This window comes from Hoplias malabaricus, chromosome 7 (assembly GCF_029633855.1).
Source record: "Hoplias malabaricus isolate fHopMal1 chromosome 7, fHopMal1.hap1, whole genome shotgun sequence".
Lineage (NCBI taxonomy): Eukaryota > Metazoa > Chordata > Actinopteri > Characiformes > Erythrinidae > Hoplias > Hoplias malabaricus.
In genome coordinates this window covers 28397842-28418615 of record NC_089806.1, presented here as the reverse complement: position 1 = coordinate 28418615, position 20774 = coordinate 28397842, and the positions used below count along the sequence as shown (strand labels likewise).

At 37.9% G+C, this 20774-nt stretch overlaps 1 protein-coding gene across 7 annotated transcripts in view; it reads left to right on the top strand.

Moving 5' to 3' along the window:
• nrxn3b (neurexin 3b) overlaps positions 1-18367 on the top strand; it is a 325560-nt gene extending 307193 nt beyond the window's left edge. For 5 of the 7 annotated variants that reach the window (XM_066677967.1, XM_066677970.1, XM_066677969.1 and 2 more), the window contains one exon: positions 16003-18367. In XM_066677967.1, the coding sequence (XP_066534064.1) occupies positions 16003-16943 (941 nt within the window). In that variant the 3' untranslated portion in view covers positions 16944-18367. Of the gene's footprint in view, positions 1-6468; positions 6586-16002 lie in introns of those variants that run through there. The other 2 variants (XM_066677972.1, XM_066677971.1) reach the window with 1 other exon arrangement.
• The last annotated feature ends 2407 nt before the right edge of the window (positions 18368-20774 follow it).

The window sequence follows — 20774 nt, the reverse complement described above, 5'->3', positions numbered from 1 at the left end:
AGTGATTTTCCCCAGCCTCACCACAAGGCCAATATTTTCTCTCCTTTTACTCCATCTCTGGTCATGGAAATTTTTAGAAGTGCAACTGGGCTTTTTTGGGTCTGGTAAAGTATAACATTTACTCTTTTCACTTGGTCATTTCATGACTGCAAGACACTGTGTTTGTAGACCTGGTAACCCGGTGGATTTGGACTGTAATGTGATTGGACACAGGGCAGGATTTGATGCTGAAATTCCAGTAGAGTTCTGCTCCGGACTAGGCAATTCTCCAAGAGAATATACAGCTCCAACCCTTTTTTTGTGGATGCTAGTGCTTCAATCTAGTCTGTTTCCTTAATCCATGACCACACAACCTGAACATTTTATGACCAAGTACAGTAAATTACAGATTGCTTCTTTAATCTAAGTTTTCTTTCTAAATAGGTTAGAAAGCTCCTCAGGGTTCGTACAGGTATGGCTGTATTATTATGTTTCTCTTGCAACAGGTCAGTATATACAGTACCAGTCAAAGGTTTGGACATGCCCACTCAGGGAGGGTTTCCTTTATTTTGGGCCATTTTCCACACAATGTGAATGTACAGTACTAGTCAAAAATTTGGATACCTCATTCAATAGTATTTCTTTGTTTTTTATTATTTTCTACAATGTGAATGAATATGGAAGACATTAAGACTATGAAGGAACACATGAAATTATGTAGTAAACAAAAATTTTTAAACAAACCAGAATATGTTTTATATTTTAGATTGTTCAAAGTAGCCACCTTTTGCTTTGACAGCTTTGCACACACTTGGAGTTCTCTCAATTAGCTTCATTATGTCATCACCTGGAATGGTTTTCAGTGAACAGCCGTGGCCTGGTCAAGAGTTAATTTGTAGAACTGCTTGCCTTCTTAAGGTGAGTGGATTCCATCCATCCATCCATTATCTGTAACCGCTTATCCAATTTAGGGTCGCGGGGGGTCCAGAGCCTACCTGGAATCATCGGGCGCAAGGCGGGAATACACCCTGGAGGGGACGCCAGTCCTTCACAGGGCAACACAGACACACACACATTCGGACACTTTCGAGTCGCCAATCCACCTGCAACGTGTGTTTTTGGACTGTGGGAGGAAACCGGAGCACCCGGAGGAAACCCACGTGGACACGGGGAGAACACACCAACTCCTCACAGACAGTCACCCGGAGCGGGAATTGAACCCACAACCTCCAGGCCCCTGGAGCTGTGTGACTGCGACACTACCTGCTGCGCCACCGTGCCGCCCGGTGAGTGGATTATTGTGTAAATTTGATGTTTCACTGAAACTTTTAACCAATGAATATTCTTAATACAATTAGGTGAGGTGCAATGTTCATTACCCCAGTCTCTGAATTTTTTTCTTTATAGCAATGAACTTTCACCTTTCCAGTTCTTTAACAAAGTTTCACACAATGGAATTTTATATGGCATCATACACCCATCAGCCATAATATTATAATTACCTCTTTTTTTCTACATATATTGTCAATTTTATCAGCTCCATTGATAATAAATATATCTTTGTAGTCCTACCATTACAGATTATAGTCAATCTATTGCTCTGAATACTTACACCCTGATCTGTAGTGGTAAGGACCACCACAGGTATTATTTGGGTGATTGGTATAATTTGTCTGATATAAGTGTTTTGTATAGTTTTTGGTATTTTTTTTAAGTAGACATATATTAGAATGCTGTATATGAAATGAATGGCCTGAAAATGGAAATGAATGACTGGAAAATGAAAAAGAAATCAGCAGTGGTTGGCGGGTCTGTGTACTTTTGGTCATTTTCATTTTAAAAATAGATATTAAAAAATGAAAAACAGATGGTAACTTGATTTTCATTTCATACTCCAAATCCATGTTATGTTAACACAAATGATTTCTCTTTTTTCTTTGAAATCAAAACATAATTTTGCAAAGAATAAGAAACCGAAAAACTGTCTCTCTATTTTTTTTTCTCAAACTGAAGTTTAACATTTCATCAACAAGACAAGGATCAATGATTAAGCTTGGTTGTCATCAAGCCATCTCTCAGCATGTGCAGCCTGAGGAAAGTGACAGTACCTATTAAGCCTGAAACCTGCAGCAGTATCCCACTCATGAGATTATAACAGCAAATCAGCATGATTATACTTAGACATGAGCCAACATTTTAAAAAGTTGCTTTTGTTTCAGCCTTTTTCAGTCTTGTAAAGTTTCATGCTTAAATTGGATTGAAAAAATTTGTTTTCAGAGGGAAAAAATATTCATTCATTAGTTTACATTCTGTTCTATTTGTTTATATACAGTATAAATATGTTAACACTAAATTACGATAATGGCTCTGCACTCTCAGATGAAAGGTAATGTAAAGGTACATTATTATCACTAAAGGCACAAACAGTGTAAATGTACCTTTCAAGGTAAAACATTTGTTTTAAAATCCAGCTGTACCAAAAGATATATTAAATTATTTTCTACAGAAGGAGAAGTGACTATTTGTAATCTTAAAGTCTATCATCGTCAGCATCAGAGGATCTAAGGGTACATGAAGAGCAGTAAGGATGCAGGTTTTTTGCTAAATAAGGCGGTGCCAGACCATGCAGCGATTTGTATGTGAGCAAGAGGAGTTTAAACCTAATAGAGAATAGGAGTGATGTTGGCCTATTTTTTACAGTGAGAAAAGAGAATTCTGGCAGCAGAATTGCATACATACTGAAGTTTTTAATTAGGTAAGCAATAGAAAAGAGTTGCAATAATGAAGACGGGAAATGACAAAAGCATGAACAAGAATTCCAGCATCATGTCTGGTGAGCATGGTCTAGCGATATTTCAGAGGTGGAAGAAGGAGTTTTTAACCAGTGACTTGATGTGAGGTTCAAAAAAAGTGAAGAGTCAAAAAGAATAACAAGGTTTCTTACTGCAGATCAGGGTTTGACCATCAAGAGTCTAAAGTCAGAAACGTTAGGAATAATGCATTTAGGAGCAATGAGTAGAACATTTTGTCCAGATTTAATTTTAGGAGTTTAATGCTCATTATAAATTTATACAGGACATTAGTGCAGGGTGTGGTGGCATAGTGGTAGCTTTTATGCTAATGTAGATCCGTGTGTATCCGTGTATCATTCGTTATTTTCATATTCAATTGATAACCCAAAACCAGAAAAAAAAAAATATATATTTTGTTATTTGTTTATGAATCCAATACCCAAAAAAAATGTTTTGTGTTTTATACTTTTGATTTTAATCCCCAAGAGCAGGAAATGCTTTTTGTTGCAGAAAATGCAGATAGTACTTTTTGGTCATTCTTTTTTCATTTTCATTCATTCATTATCTGTAACCGCTTATCCAATTCAGGGTCGCGGTGTGTCCAGAGTCTATCTGGAATCATTGGGCGCAAGGCGGGAGTACACCCTGGAGGGGGCGCCAGTCCTTCACAGGGCAATACACACACACATTCACACCTACGGACACTTTTGGGTCACCAATCCACCTACCAACAGGAGCACCTGGAGGAAACCCACGCGGACACGGGGAGAACACACCAACTCCTCACAGACAGTCACCCGGAGTGGGAATCGAACCCACAACCTCCAGGTCCCTGGAGCTGTGTGACTATGACACTACCTGCTGCGCCACCGTGCCTCCCTTTTTTCATTTTAAACATCCATCCATCCATTATCTGTAACCGCTTATCCAATTTTAGGGTCGCGGGGGGTCCAGAGCCTACCTGGAATCATCGGGCGCAAGGCGGGAATACAACCTGGAGGGGACGCCAGTCCTTCACAGGGCAACACAGACAGACACACACATTCACTTACACACACACACCTACGGACACTTTCGAGTCGCCAATCCACCTGCAACGTGTGTTTTTGGACTGTGGGAGGAAACCGGAGCACCCGGAGGAAACCCACGCGGACACGGGGAGAACACACCAACTCCTCACAGACAGTCACCCGGAGTGGGAATCGAACCCACAACCTTCCTGGAGCTGTGTGACTGCGACACTACCTGCTGCGCCACCGTGCCACCCTTTTTTCATTTTAAACATAAATATTAAAAAAATGAAAAACATATGGTTATTTGATTCTCATTTCATACTCCAAAGAAACTTAAAAACGCTTTTTATTTTCCTCAAACTGAAGTTTAATACAGTTGTCAAGACAACTTACGGCACATTTGCTCTTGTAAGTTTGCTGTTTTCAAAGCTGTTATTTAGTAGAACTGATTTGGATCCACACTCTGAAACAATTGTACTCATCGCAAGAAGGGAACTTCTTCAGCCATCTCTCGGGCTATTTCGCATTATTATGGAGAAGAAAGGGGTTTTCTACAAGGTGATTCACTTTGGTTAATCTATCTGCACTTTGAAAATGGACAGTAAAGCCATCCACACGTCACGTATAGGCGCAACATCACAGTTTATTATTACAGAGTTTACAATCTGCTTCAGAACAGATAGAGAATCAGAAACCCATGTTTGAGCACTAGTGTCTCTGTTACACCACTATGCATACAATAATAAATTTGACTAAAATTAACAAGTTATTATGATTATTTTACATTTCAAATCATTGCTTATTTCATATATTTACATACCATCATTTATAACAACATATGTGATGATGGTGTCCCCTCCAGGGTGTATTTCCGCCTAGCGCCCGATGATTCCAGGTAGGCTCTGGACCCCCGCGACTCTAAATTGGATAAGCGGTTACAGATAATGGATGGATGGATGGATGGATGATGGTGTTAAACTCTGGTTCAAATATCAATGTGAAATAGTCACAGAGTAGTCCCCTCTTGCCATGTGTACCATCGTTTCAGTGTGTGGGTCTAAATAACAGGTCTGAAAACAGTAAACTTACAAGATCAGTTTGGTTTGAGAAAAATAAATAGACGGACTGTTTTTCTGTTTCTTATTCTTTGCCAATATATGTTTGGATTTCAAAGAAAAAATGAAATCATTTTTTTAATACCTGTTTTTAAAATGAACAAAAAACAAAAAGTACACGGACGGGGGGGGGGGGTGGGGGGGGGGATGTTTGACTGGAGCGTAAAATCAAAACTATAAAACACAAACTGTTATTTGTTTTTTGGTATCGGATTCATAAACAAATAACAAAAAAAACACAAAAAAACATTCTGGTTTTGGGTTCTCAATAGAATATTAAAAGAAAAAATGATACATGGATTAAAATGCTTTACACGTAGTCCCAAGATGGTTTTAAAATATATTTTGTCTGTATTCGTTTTTAGTTTTAGGACTCTCATCACTATGCATGGTATGGAATGACTGGAAACAGCCCAAGACCTTTTGAATTCAAACTAAATTTCCTATGGCTTTACTGCATCGAGTTACCCATATGGAAACTGAAGTCAGATGGTTTAATTTTTTTTTTCAGGCAAAATATATATTGCAACTCAATTCCAAGTCTGCTCAAATCCACACCGCTTCTCTGCAGCCTTATGAGGAATTATGAATTCTAAATCTAAACTTTTATGTTAATAGAGATGGAAATTAACATTGATTGAATTATTTCTTTTTATTTAGCAATCAAATACCTCTAGCCTTCTTGTGGAATTTCTCATGTGGTCTTTTTATTGTTTGTATATGTATCGCAAATGGCTGTTGGTTTACAATGGAAGTTTAACTATAAATACCTCACATGTGAATAGCAATGCTAAAAATCTATTCAAGAAATAATTAGAATCAATTTAAATTATATCATTCTGAGTAATGCATTTTTGTTGATTAAGGTAGATATTTATAACATCCCACAGCCCTTGGCTCAGTGTAATTCTAAAACCTTTAATTCAGTTTCCTGATCCCAGCTTGCTGTGCTGTTATTCTACTTTCCCTAAATTCAACTTTTTGAAAAGCATTTATAAATGGGCTGCATTGAATAAATAAATAAATAAATTCATAATGCCATAAGGCTCTATAAATAACAATGCCCTTAATATCCTTAAAAGTATTATTCTTAATAAGGACACTATGAACATATTGATTTGGACTAATTTGAAATCAGCCCACCCAAAAACACAAGATTTTCTAGGTCCATAATGAAATGGTTCTGATTAAAGGCAGTCAGTTCTCATGATTAGATTTTCATATTTTATTAATACTATAGATTTGTCTATAGAATAATACAGATAAATGTTTTATTCTTCTTATCCTAATAATAATACTAATACTACTACTACTAATAATAATAATAATAATAATAATTATTATTATTATTATTATTATTATTATTATTTACTTATCATTTGCTCAAGAAAAATATTAAAAGCAAACAAATCTAGAAATGTTCAGTTTTCCATTAATATAATGGTCAGACCTTCACTGAAAAGAAGTTGCAACTTAGGGACTGTAAGAGTATCTGTTTTGATAGTTTTCTTACTTATAGATAAGCATGTATATGCTCATCTTTTGTATATCCCCATCCCTTCCTTACAGCCAAAAGCTCTAATGCCGCCCGACCATTAAGTACCACCTTTACATGGACTTGGCAACTGATGATGTACACATTCATTTCCATCTATGTCATCTATCTAGTATGTCTATAGGTCCGCGTGTTTCTTCCTTTTTTCCCAGTTAGCATTGTTAGAATATGTATAGTCATCAATCTATTTTGAAATAATTTAAATATAAATATTGTATATTCTAAAACCCAGATTCATTTATTTAAGTAATACTAAATGCACAATATTTTTGTTTGTTTGCACAAAGAAAAATATACATGTAAAAAGAAAAAATGTACAGGAAGTTAAAATTTTTCTTGTCTTAGTATATATATATATATATATATATATATATATATATATATATATATATATACTAAGACAAGAAAAATTTTATATATATATATAAAATATATATATATGTTTGCTGCCTCCTGTAACATGTCATTTGTTTATTTTAAGAAATATTAAGAAATTATTTTAAACCAGTTGAATAACTATGTCTATCCAAAGCATTCTTACAGAAATTTTTTTCAATTTTTTGTAATTTTTTTTTCCTTCTTGCCAAAATCATGCGGGCAATTAATTGATGTAAGTTACAAATATAATGGTTTGCTTCCTTTTAAAAGGCTGTTTTTTCTGGTTTGTTTGCTATTTTTTTTTTTTTATTTGATTTTTTTAATTACTAGTCCCTTTAAAAAAAAGTTACCTGTGCCTGTACCTGTGGTTTGCAAATGTTTATAGTGACTGTGCTAACAGTTCAAAAGTTTCATCAGCTTATTTTTCCTCTTTCCTTTTGGTTCACTGGTAAAGACTTGCGTTGCCTACAATGCCCTCTGTTTGTAAGTCTGTTGTGTAATCAGCAAACCCTACTGGTGAAGATTTAAGATGTTCAAACTAACATCTGGGTGTTTTACTACACAGATAATCTGTATTGTTTATTCTCCTGAACATTTATAACAGATTTTCAGTGTTTTCACTGACCAGCTTTATGGTATTTTCAGAATATTAACAAATTTAGGTTTTCAACTTGTGTAATAGAATTTCAGGTTGTATATCTTGCTGCTGACAAATGGGTATAATATGGCTGTAAATGTAATGTTGCATGATGTTTTTTCATACAATGCCATACATGAGCATAAGGGTCAATAGGGTTACTCTCAAACTTTGGCAGAACCATGAACCTTGCTTGCAAAGACTTTTGGTGGATGCTGTTTTTTGACCCTTATATATTTACTTGCTTATTATGGAACATAAGTAAATTTTGATAATCCTATAGTGAGTGGCTTCAAATTTTAAATTATTAGAATACAAAATTTTACAATAATAAAATTTACAATAAAATAAAATACTATAAAGTTGGACAATCAAAATAATGTAGATGTTTTGTTTGTAATTGTATCACTTCAAGGGAATTAACAAATCACAGATTCTTTAAAATAATTTTAGTATAATAATATTAAAAAAAAAATCCAGTAATGGGTTTTATAATAGAATATGCAGTTATTTAATTGTTACACACATTGTTCAGCATTGCAAATGTGATTTTTACAATCTTATTGCAAACCTATGCAACAATGTGTGGTGGATGAGGAATGAAAAGTGAAAAAAATTAAAACATGTGGTGTTGTTTAACTGTTATATGATTTTGTGCCATTGTGACTATTTGACAACTGTCAAAAGGCAAATGGCTTTGATTTATTTTTTTGCTTTAATGTACAAGAATATGGTCTGTTTCTGGGGAAAGGTTTGAGGAAAAAACTAATGAGTTCATTATTTATGTTAACAAATAGTGTATTACTGAATATATTAATCATTTGAGTTTAGTGCCAAATTAAAAAGCAATCACAGCAATAGAACAATGTGAAAAGCAATCCACACACATCTGTGCAGAATATGTGCCATAATAAAAAGCAAACCTGATATTACATTTTTTTCACATCACTTGACCTCTTGGCAATACATATGAGATTACATTTAAATACTGATGTGCGGAAAACATGCCAAAATTAAAAGCAAATATTTATTACATTGATTTCATGTTGCTTTATCTTTTACCAGAAAAAACAAAGAGTGTTGATTTCCACTTAAAGAATAAAATGCTGAATTTGTATCAAATTTCAACACAAACCACCTAAAGATGCAATTAGCTCAACTTATTTTATTCCGAAGCATGGCAATGTGAACATGCCAAAATAAATTTGCAAAGCACGGGCTTGTGTTTAGCTGAGAGCAGTGCTGTATTCGTGCCACAATGAAAAGTAAAACTGTCAATTGCAGGGCCATAGCCCTTGGGCCTACCCAAAGTACAACCTAACATAATACTTATTACTATGCTTAACCATAACCTCCCACTTCCTGGTATTTTTTTATCGTTACACTTATATAGCACCTTTCTAGATACCCGAGGACACTGCTCAATCACCACTTAATCCACATGCACACTAGTGGGAAGCGGCCAAACGTGTACATTATACTGTCAACCAGGAAGGACCGTCCTCCTGGAGGACTGCATCGGGCACTAGGGTTTCACCCAGGATAGAGCGCCAATCCATATGTGGGCACACACACATACGTTCATTCACATACACACTCATTCACTCACACACCACGACAGTTCTTAGAGAAGCCAATTCACCTAACCTCCATGTTTTTGGACTGTGGGAAGAAACCGGAGACCCTGGAGGAATCCCATGCAGACATGGGAAGAACATGGAAACTCCACCCAGATTTGACTTGAACCCAAGGTCCCAGTGCTGGGAGGCGTACGTGCTACTACTTACTGTGTATGTTCTTCCCACATGCTGGTCTCCGGCCTGTTGTCCCTCACACATGCTGGTCTCTGGCCTTCAGAGATATATACTTGGGGTGTGCAAGTGTGAGTTCACCTTTCACAGACATATTCTCCTGTCTGACATAAGCAGACATGATTAGAGTGGCCTCCTGTCCTTAATTGGACACTAAAAGCTGTGTTCTGTCTTGAGTCGATACAGGAGTGGTGTGAGAATTATTAATCTATAGGAAATCATTAAATTTTTTTTTGTTTTTTATCTAATGATTTGTATGTATAAATAATTACTTTGATTGTAAAAGTCAGTCAAGTCTATTGTCACAGATGTGTTTAGGGTGAATGACATGTAGTTTCTCCAGGATGGCACTTATATCAGTTTTATCTAGAAGCAGATTTGCACTGACATGCTGCTCTAAGCACCGCTGCAAGATGGTATATAGGAGGGCTATAGGAGGGACTATGAGAAGCACAAGGAGGCATAGAGTATCTGCCCCTCCCTCTGTCTGAGGGAGAGCAGCGTTCTCTAATAAATAATCTATCAAACAATCTCACCTCAAAAATACAGAATATGATGCCTCCCGTATCAGTTCTAAACAGAATATGCGGATGCTTGGCAACCCTAAACATGTCCCCTCTCACTCCAGCTCTGAATCTGACTTGCAGGTATGAGAGCCCATTCATGCCAACTTACCTCTCACACACACTATCAGTCCTCTCACACACACACAACCAAACCCTCTCACACTCACCCTCAAACCCTCCCATTCTCACCAGCAAACCATTTCACACACACACCCTATCAGTATGAGTTTGATAGGGAATGGGTTTTTACCCAAGGTTACAAGATTTCGAGTCTGACTGTTACAGTAGCATAATTACATCTTATGTACTGTTTATAGAGCTTTCTTCTTACCTGTTGCTGACAAAATTCCACAGTGTACATTTGACCCTGGGTTTTATAGTTTCCACAGCTGAGTTGTTGTCCTGCTGGATGTTTCTTCCTTGTTCATCACATCCACAGCTATCAGCTAACAACTGGATTAAATCTCCATGGTCGAAAATTGCTGAATTATTCCGGTAGCCAGCTGATGAAATTAAACTATTCCATTGTGCATATCAGTTATTAAACAACTTGGACTCCTCCACTGGGCCCATTATTTTCATAGGGGCCACCTGAGAAAGTGTATTCTCGGGCTAATGACGCCATTCCATCCTTCTGGTCAGCTGTGTGTACCATCACACCCTGAACACATCATCACAGCACTGCTGCGCTTCACACAATTAGCGTTGGAATTACACATGACACATGAAAACTTGGAGTGGATCAAAATCTACTGCGGCCAGTACTGAGACACACTACTTCAAACAATATCAAAGACATTATCACGAGGATGAAACCCTCTGCAGCCCCAGTTAAAGCAAATTTTTCTGCTGTAAGTTTTCTAATCACCATGGTAATAAACCTTTCTCTCCTGGCTAGCCATGTACCATCTACTCTAAAAAGTGCCATAAAAAGACCACATCTCAGAAACCTACTCCTGACCCTGACGTTTTTGCAAATTACAGGCAACCTTCCTTTTCTTGCCAAAGTAATAGAAACAGTTGTTTCTGCCCACCTTCAGGACCACCTTAAGCACAATTACATCTTTGTAAAACTTCAATCTGGATTCCGTTCTGTTCACAGCATAAAAACAGCTTTGGTTAGGGTCACAAATGACAAACGGCAGCTAGTGTTGGTTTATTTTCCCTCCTCATCCTCAATGATTTATCTGCTGCATTTGGCACCGTTGATCATAGAATACTCCTCAACCAGTTATATAATATCATTGGGAGAATTCATTCATTCATTCATTATCTGTAACCGCTTATCCAGTTCAGGGTCGCGGTGGGTCCAGAGCCTACCTGGAATCATTGGGTGCAAGGCGGGAATACACCCTGGAGGGTGCGCCAGTCCTTCACAGGGCCATTGCAAGAATTGAGTATATTTAATTCCTACACAGCACTGGGGTAAAATGCTGTTTTTCAGTCTGTTTGTCATGGATGTGATGGACATGAAGCGTTTTCCAAAGGGCAGCTGTTGTTATAACTTCATTATAACTGGTGGCGACTGGACGGTAGTCATTGAGGTCACTGATGGTGTTCTTTTTTGGCAGCGGGATGATGATGGCAGACTTCAGACATGGTGGTGTGATGAATTTTGGGAGGGACACGTTGAAGATTTTGGTGAAAATGCAGAGTTGGTCTGTGCATATTTTTAGCACTTTTCCTGTCACACCATTCGGACCAGCAGCTTTCCTGAGGTTCACTGCTTTAAGTACATGCCTCACCTCGTGTTCTTGCACCATGAGGATGTGGTTATTCGAGACTGGTGGAGGTCTCCACTGCTCCCACCTCATAGCGAGCAAAGAAACAGTTAAGTTCCTCTGCCAGTAAAGCATCAACATTTATAGTCATGCAGTTTCTGGACTAGTGGTTGGTGATGTGCCCTGCCACACTTGACGTGGGTTGTTATTGGGGAAGTGGTTCTCAATTTTATTCTTGCAGGCAATCTTGGCCTTCTTGATGCCTCTCTTCAGGTTGGTTCTTCCCACTCTGTATAAGGCTCTGTGCCCAGACCTGAATGCAACGTTACGCTCTTCGAGGAGAATTCTGACATCTTTTGTCATCCAGGGTTTTTGGTTTGGGTAAACCCTGATGTTTTTGTCCACTGTTGCATTGTTACACAGGTTCCAGGTCCTGATCACCAAAGATGTCCCAGTTGGCTCTTTAGAAGCAGTCCTGCAACTGTGAGGAAGCTCCTTCAGGCCATGCCTGGACAGTCTTTGAATTTCACTGTCATGTACTTCTAATCAGAAGAACAATGTCTATCAGTAATTTTGGCACACTTTTTGGTGTGTGTAAATGCATAGCCCCCTCTTTTTTACCGGTGTCTTTTATTTTTGTCCCAATGGAATGCTATATGGCCTGCTAGCTCGATGGCTACATCCGGGATGAGCGAGTGCAGCCACGTCTCTGTGATTACCAAAATGCAGCAGTCCTCGATTAGTCTCTTTGTAGAATCAGCATTGTTCGTGATTGCTCTGGCGTGGTGAGAAAGATTTGCGGTACTAAACATGACTTTTACGAGCAAACACAAACAAAAACACAAATAAACAGCACCGAGTCATAGAGTGTTGAGTGTCTTTTATTTGTTTTTCTTTTTCTCATGAAAATGTTTTACCTTGTAGCATTTTGAGATTTGTTATAAAATGTAAAGTGCATTATAAGTATACTGTCATTCATTCATTCATTATCTGTAACCGCTTATCCAATTCAGGGTTGCGGTGGGTCCAGAGCCCACCTGGAATCATTGGGCGCAAGGCGGGAATACACCCTGGAGGGGGCACCAGTCCTTCACAGGGCAACACAGACACACATTCACTCACACCTACGGACACTTTGGAGTCACCAATCCACCTACCAATGTGTGTTTTTGGACTGTGGGAGGAAACCGGAGCACCCGGAGGAAACCCACTTGGACAACACCAACTCCTCACAGACAGTCACCCGGAGCGGGAATCGAACCCACAACTTCCAGGTCCCTGGAGCTGTGTGACTACCTGCTGCGCCACCGTGCCGCCCTAAATACACTGTAGGAATTAGGAATGTGTGTTTGTGCAGTCAGAAAATCAGAAAGGAGAGTGTGTTTCGTGCTCATAGGGAATAAGCTCTGGCTGACTGGATCCACCCATGGCTACGCCCCTGGCATCCCAGAACCAGGGCCATATAAAGAAGAGAGTCACGTCAATGGAGGTCCAAAATGCTTGGTGGTCACATGACTCATGCAGGCTTCAAATAGCCTAGGTGGCCAATTTAAATGCATAGAGTCAGAGAGAGAAACTGCACTTTTTTGGTCATACATCTTCAATAAATGCATTGATTTATAACATTTCTTTAGTACATTAACCTGTGTATATAAATATTCCCCACTTTAAGGATTAGTGTGAAAAATTCTTAGCCATATTCTACACCAGGACATCTCACAGGCATGTTCCTGTGGTTGACTGCTTTGAAATATATTTTTTATTAGATTTACTGCTTTTAAAATGTTTAAAATGTTTAAAATCTTTTAAAATGCCGATTTCTGATCATTTAGAGGAGATGTTCATAAATCAGTTAATAATAATAATAATAATAATAATAATAATAATAATAATAGTTTTCTAACATATCATGGTGGTTTCAGTAATCCTGTATGGACCTAATCTTAAAGACTAATGTAAAACCTATTATATCAGATTGGAAAGAAGGAGCCTCTATGTGTAGAAATCTGCTATTAAAAACATATTCATTCATTCATTGTCTTTAACCGCTTATCAGATTCAGGGTTCACGCGCACTCACATTTGGACATTTTTGAGTAGCCAATCTGAAGGCTTTATTTCTGCATCGAACTGCCTCGCTTGACTTAATTGCCCCTTAACTTGGTTAAACTTGTGTGTGCACATGTCCACCTTACTCATAAAGCATTGAATCCATAGCATTTTAGGTGCATACCATGAACTCTGATTTTCAATGTACGATTCGTCTGTCATGACGTACTTTATCTCTCTGTTTACCTGACACCATTTTCTGAACAAAGCTTGATAATCCTCATAATTCTGTTCAACAAGTTATCATTGTCCTCCATTAACTGTTCAAGTCACTTCGCCCGACTGGTTAACTGACTTACTTTAAACTTTCTGCTTTGTTTTAATCTGTACAATTTGTCCTCAACAGCCTTTTCTGTCATTTTAAGTTGCTGTTTAGTAGAGGTTAAGCATTTACCAACATCCATGATCTTATCCATACAGAACTGTTTTGCAATGGCACAGGTTTTAACACTTAATGTTAGCAGCAAAACAGCAACTCAACAACAATACAACAATCCAAATGTTCCTCGTTTTAACTGTTGACAGATTGGTTTGCTTATATAAAACAAATCAGTTGTCCTTTCCTTAAGTGCTTTTTTCTGTTCCTCAGCAGATAAGTATTAAAAATATATTTTTGACTATTTGTATGGGTTTTATAAACCGAAAGTACAGAAGAGCCGGATGTGCAGGATGAAGGTTTTCTTTGCTGCTTAAAAGTCTCACTGCATGCTTTTCTACCTAATCACAAAAACAATTCTGTATCTTTGTCTTAGATTATATTGCAAAACAAATCTTCATTTCACCTTCTCCACTCACAACTCTAACAAATACTCCCCCAGACAAAACACACACTAGGATATTTTTTCTCAGTTTACCCAACTGAATAAAACATAAAATTACATTATAGTCATTTCTAGGCTATTTGTTTTATGCTTTAATCAAAGTCCTAAAGCCTAATTAAATGTTAACATTCTCCACTAACATGCTTTAACATCCTTGTTAATTGGATATAGATGTGCTGATAATATAAAATCTCATTCTTTAACCATTGTAAACTTTAAACGTGCATCACACTCATGTCTGTTCTACTGTATGGCACTACTGGTATCTGTGGATAACCTTCGGGAAGCACTGAGAGGCTCCATAATCCAACATTGCTGTAAAAATGGTCCATTGGGATGAACGGAGTTGATGCAAATCTCTCTCTTTATATATGGCTCTGCCATGAAACACAGTCTTTATTAAAGAGCCCCTGAGGAACCCCAACCCAGATTTGGTAGAGCACTGTGATTGGATAGTGATTATTTTTCACTGTGGCACAGCACTGCTCTTAGCTAAATGCAACACTGCTTTACGTTGTGTTTTGATACATTCACAGTATCACAATACAGTTGAACTGATTGCATTTTAGGTGGCTTGTGTTTAAATCTAACATTAATTCAGCATTGTATTATTTAAATGGAGGGTCATTTAAATTTCAGGGTCAAGCCTACCTGGATTTACTGGACACAAGGCAGGAACACAACCTTAGAGGAGGGACCAGTCCTTCACAGAGTGGCACACACACTTACACATTCGCTCACACACTCACATTTATGGACACTGGAGTAGCCAATCCACCAACTAACGCGTTTTTTTGGAGGGTGGAAGGAAACCAGAGCCCTCGGAGGCAACCCATACAGGCAACCCACATGGTACACCAAACTCCGCACAGAAAGTCATCTGGAGCAGGGCTCAAACACTCCATGTCCCTGGAGCTGTGTGTAAGGGACACTACCTGTTGTGCCACCATGTCACCCTATTGCATTTCAATGAGATGTTTATTTTTGAAGTACTTCAAGATGTAATGCAATTCAGTTGTGCATTGATTTTATTTTGTGGTCGATTGTATTCAATACTGACACAAAATCTGCTTTTTATTTTTAAAATGTTGTTGTGAAAACAATGTAGTAGCAGTTTTACTTTTTATTTTGGCACATACTTCTGCATATTAGCATGAAAAAGCAATGACGTGTGGATTGCATTTCACATTGTTTTGTTGCAGTGATTGCTTTTCAATTTGGCATTTATTCCTATCCACAATTTCATCCTGTTAAAGATATAGTGACATACAGCTCAAAAACATCCCAGTTAGCCTTTTAATAAAATTAATCATGACTCCCCATCCCTTTTTTTTTTGTTTTGGTCTTACTTTGTTTTCAGTATTAAACTTTTGGGGTTAATTTTGTTTGTTTGTTTAATTATTTTTCAAAATTTGTTTGTGAATGCTTTGCCTTGTTTGTGGGTTTGCTTGTGGTTTAATAAGCAATTCTATCACTAATTTATCATATTATTTTGTTGCTTTTTAGGAGGGGAATTAGTCATCCCTGTACTAGTTGAGGATCCAATAGATATCCCCCCCATTTCCACTCATTCCCCTTTCATTCCTCTCCCCCCAACTTTGCACCCTGTTCTCACAATTATTGAGACCACCAAGGACTCCCTATCTATTGCCACTGAGGCAGGCGTACCCTGCTTGTCGGACAGAGGCAGCAATGATTGTGATGATGATGCAGATGAGGGCGGAGTGATATCTGGATTTGGATCTGGGGAGACGTATGACTCTAGCCTCCCCCCTACTGACGATGAAGATTTTTACACCACCTTCTCCCTAGTAACAGATAAGATCTTGACCACATCTGCCTATGAAGGTAGCTACAAAGCTCTGGTGCCCAAGTGGGAGATGAAGGACTTTAAGCCTGTTAAGGCATCTGAATCAGAGGCAAGCAGGACTACAATGTTCCCACATCTGCCTGATGCCAGAAGCTCCATAGCAGCATTTGTCACAACTGAAGCACCTCACAAAATTCCTGCTGGTAAAATGAACAACCGTGAGGTCAAACCCCAGCCAGATGTGGTAGTGTTCCCTCTGCCTACATCTTACGTGGGTGGTACCAAACCCACACTGATCACTCAGCCTATCCTGCGCAACATTCCCAGCACTTTGCCCACTGTCCCTGCAATAAGGAGGGTCCCACCTGGGGCCTCAGAGGTAATACGCGAATCCAGCAGCACTATGGGTATGGTGGTGGGCATTGTGTCTGCTGCTGCACTTTGCATTCTCATCTTGCTCTACGCCATGTATAAGTACAGGAACAGAGACGAAGGCTCCTATCAAGTGGACGAGACACGGAATTACATCAGCAACTCAGCACAGACTAATGGCGCAGTAGTAAAGGATAAGCAGTTGAGTACCAAGGGCACAAGTAGTAAGAGACCAAGAGACAAAGACAAGGAATACTATGTATAAAACCATATTTGAACAATAGAGCCAAATTTGAAGATTTTGCTACACTCAGAAAGGATATACTCAGAGAACTCTAACACTTGAGTCTGAAAAAAATAGTGAAGACTTTCTGTGGAATAGTGAATTTTAATGGGGACACCGAGGATCTTAATCATTTCTGCCTAACCAGTGTAAAATATGTCATTGTTACATTGTTATCTCTAAATGACTTTCTAAAGTACATGATCCATAGGATAAAATGGTAGCCCTGTACAATACAATGATAATCAGCCATGTTGGGCATGCATGTGAAATGTGTGTGATTTTGTGTTTGCTTCTTTACAAGATCAGAGCTAGAGGAAAGATTTTTTGTGACACAAAAGGTAGACAGCGTCACAGCAATTTGCCATTAAAGCAGCTAGTTTTTTTTCTTAATTTTTTTTTTTTTTTGGCAGACCAAAGGGAGGAAATTTTTACTTCATTTTTATATTATCTTCATTCTATTTTACATTACTTTACTGTATATTGTATAATGATATTTTAAGAGTACAGAGCTACTTCACAAATTGGCCTCTCTCAACATCCTAAAAGAATATTTTTTAAGAGATATAATAAAATAGATACATGCTTTTCTGTATTCCTCCATTCTTAACTCTTTTAAGTATGAGACCTGATATTTCATGGCTTTTTGAAAGCTATTAAAACTCTCAGTTTGAAGATATGGGCATTTCAATTACAATTTCTCTCCATCTTAAAAAATTTATAGCCACGCTTACACCTTTGTCAACATATCTGAGTGAAAAAATAAAAATGAAAATTTTCATTTATTACAGCAAATTAAATGAATGGGAATATTTCATATCATCACAATAAAATGTGTCATAAAACCTGCATACATGCTATACTACCTGACAGGCTGACACAAAACTGTTTGTATATTATTTTTACATACAATATTTATTTGCTGTATTATCAGACAAAAACCTATGATTTGTTTTTTAAAGCATTCTATTCAGAATGATTTAACCAAATAATGCAAATAGATTTTTTTTTTAAATGAAGAAATTACAGATGCTAGAGAAATGACAGTCACTATCAAGTTGGTTAAGGTACTTGAGCACTTGCTGGAAACTGTCAAATGACATACATTTTCTTTTGTATTCTCTTAATTACTATTTATTGTGTTTCGTTGTTTTTTATATTAATAAAAATACTAATAATATTTTGAAGAGAGCACACAAGACAGAAGATGCATTATAATGCATAGTGCTGCTAAATTTCTGAATTATTTTGAGTTAATTTGAGTTAATTTAAGTATGTTCCAGTCTCTGTATTTCAATTTCTGTCATGTCCTAGTGACATTTATTATTTTACAAAATTTTGTGCTGGCAGAATGTGAATTTTGTTTATTTCACTTTTATTTATTTCCTCTTTCTGGTTCATTTCATTTTTGTCACAAACAATTTGTGTGTATAATTTGATTGCTAGTTCTGTTCTTTTTTATTCATCAGTTATTGTTTTTCTTTTTTAACTTTGTGTTCAGCAATAAAATTTTCCCAGATGTTTTCAATATTATTGTAATAGTTGCTGTTTTGGGGTACAATCTGTTTAATTCTTCCTCACTCATTTGTTTTTATTATAAACATTAAAGGAATATAATTTGATTGAACAAAGGCCTTTAATTTACATAATTATTGCCATTTTCACTTTGTGAAAATATTGCTTAAACACTCTAAAAATTAAAGGTGGCTATTAACTATAATCATATACAAGATAAGATGTAAAATATCCAATTCAATATCCATTAGAGCTTCACACAGGGCCCACCCCACACTCATCCAACCGGCAGCAACATAATTTTTATTGTTCCAATCCTACAGCTATACCCTAAGGTTTCTGTGGCCATTTATCTGATCAGCAACCAGCTAACCTTAACATCTACGGTTACTCATTGAGCCCATCACATGAATACCCAAATCACCCACTGCATCTCTAGCTCTTCACAGGGGTCATAAGGTAGGCACCTCCCCTTATCAGTATTTCGCTGAATTAAGTCTATGACACCTCCAGAAGGCTCAACAGTGAAGTCTGGCATCCCAGACCCACCCCCTCCAAATTAGTTTTACAATCCTACCTTACCCAGAAGTATCAATAACCGTAAATCCATACTGGCCCCACTGGCATCATTAATGCATGCTCAGTTCCATGTCATTTTTATATGCTACATCACTAACCACCACAACAGCACCTCTACAGCCCAACAACTTAGTTCATATATACATTAGAATCATATATATGAAAAATTCCAATCTGGTTTCAGGCCACATCATAGCACTGAGACAGTGCTAGTCAAGCTAAGAAACAATCTTCTTCTTGCCTCTGATCAAGGTCATGTCCCTGTTGGTGCTTCTTGACCTCAGTGCAGCTTTTGATACGATAGACAATAATATTCTCCTAGAAAGGTTAGAAAACATTGTTGGAATGTTTTCTATTTGGAATGTTTGTCATTTTCACCCCAGGTGTTTCCCCAGCTGCAAAACAAATTACATTCAGTTTATTACCCTGAGCTTTTAATCTCTTTGGATACACGACTAATGTTTGTTTCTGAATGAAAAAGCAACTGTTTTATATTCTGATTTAAATCTTACTTAGAGGAACATTAACAATTTTTAAAAATAAATTATTTATCTTCAAATTATTCTAAAGTAAGATTTGGAATTCCACAAGGCTCTATTTTAGGACAGTTATTATTTACATTATACATGTTACTGCTAGGAACAGTTATAAGAAACCATGACAGTAACTTCCTCTGTCACACAGACAACACGCAAATGTATATTTCAGCCAAGCCCGATGACAAGAACAGATTAAAGAAAATAGAGGACTGTGTAAAAGATGTGAAAGGCTGAATGTTGGGTAACTTCCTCCTTCTAAACATTCATAAAACTAAGGTCCTGCTTTTGGGTTCAAAAGACAATAAATGATCAGATTTCATTTTAAATCTTGTTGACTTTCCAGTTAAACCTGGTTCAGCAGCAAAAAATCTTGCCATCATAATTGGATTTTTAATAGTTGCCAGGATTCAGAAGGCCTCAGCTTGGGGAAAAGCTTTTTCTTATAAAGCACCCCAACTCTGGAAGGACCTTCCAGAAAATATTTGGGATTTAGACACCGTTGCAACCTTCAAATCTAGGCTAAAAACTCATTTGTATAATTTAGCTTTTGGTAGTTAATGCTCCCCCGCAGAAAAAGGTGGCAGGATTCAGGGAGATCCAGTGTCCCAGGGGGGTCCCTGGACACAGGGAATCATAGTACACTGAGACGCTGGTGCTGTTGTCCAGCTGCTTCACACAGTCACTCAGGTTTGTTGACGGTGGAGCGGAGGGATGCCAGTGTTTTAGGATGCTGTGTGTTCTTCTGGTTCTCTCCTTTTAGTTAAAGCTGTCATAGTCAGGGGCGGCACGGTGGCGCAGCAGGTAGTGTCACACAGCTCCAGGGGCCTGGAGGTTGTGGGTTCGATTCCCGCTCCGGGTGACTGTCTGTGAGGAGTTGGTGTGTTCTCCCCGTGTCCGCGTGGGTTTCCTCCAGGTGCTCCGGTTTCCTCCCACAGTCCAAAAACATACGTTGCAGGTGGATTGGCGACTCGAAAGTGTCCGTAGGTGTGAATGTGTGTGTGTCTGTGTTGCCCTGTGAAGGACTGGCGTCCCCTCCAGGGTGTATTCCCGCCTTGCGCCCAATGATTCCAGGTAGGCTCTGGACCCCCCGCGACCCTAAATTGGATAAGCGGTTACAGAGGATGGATGGATGTCATAGTCAGACTTGCCGAAGTGTTTAGCCACACTCTGGAAATGTTCA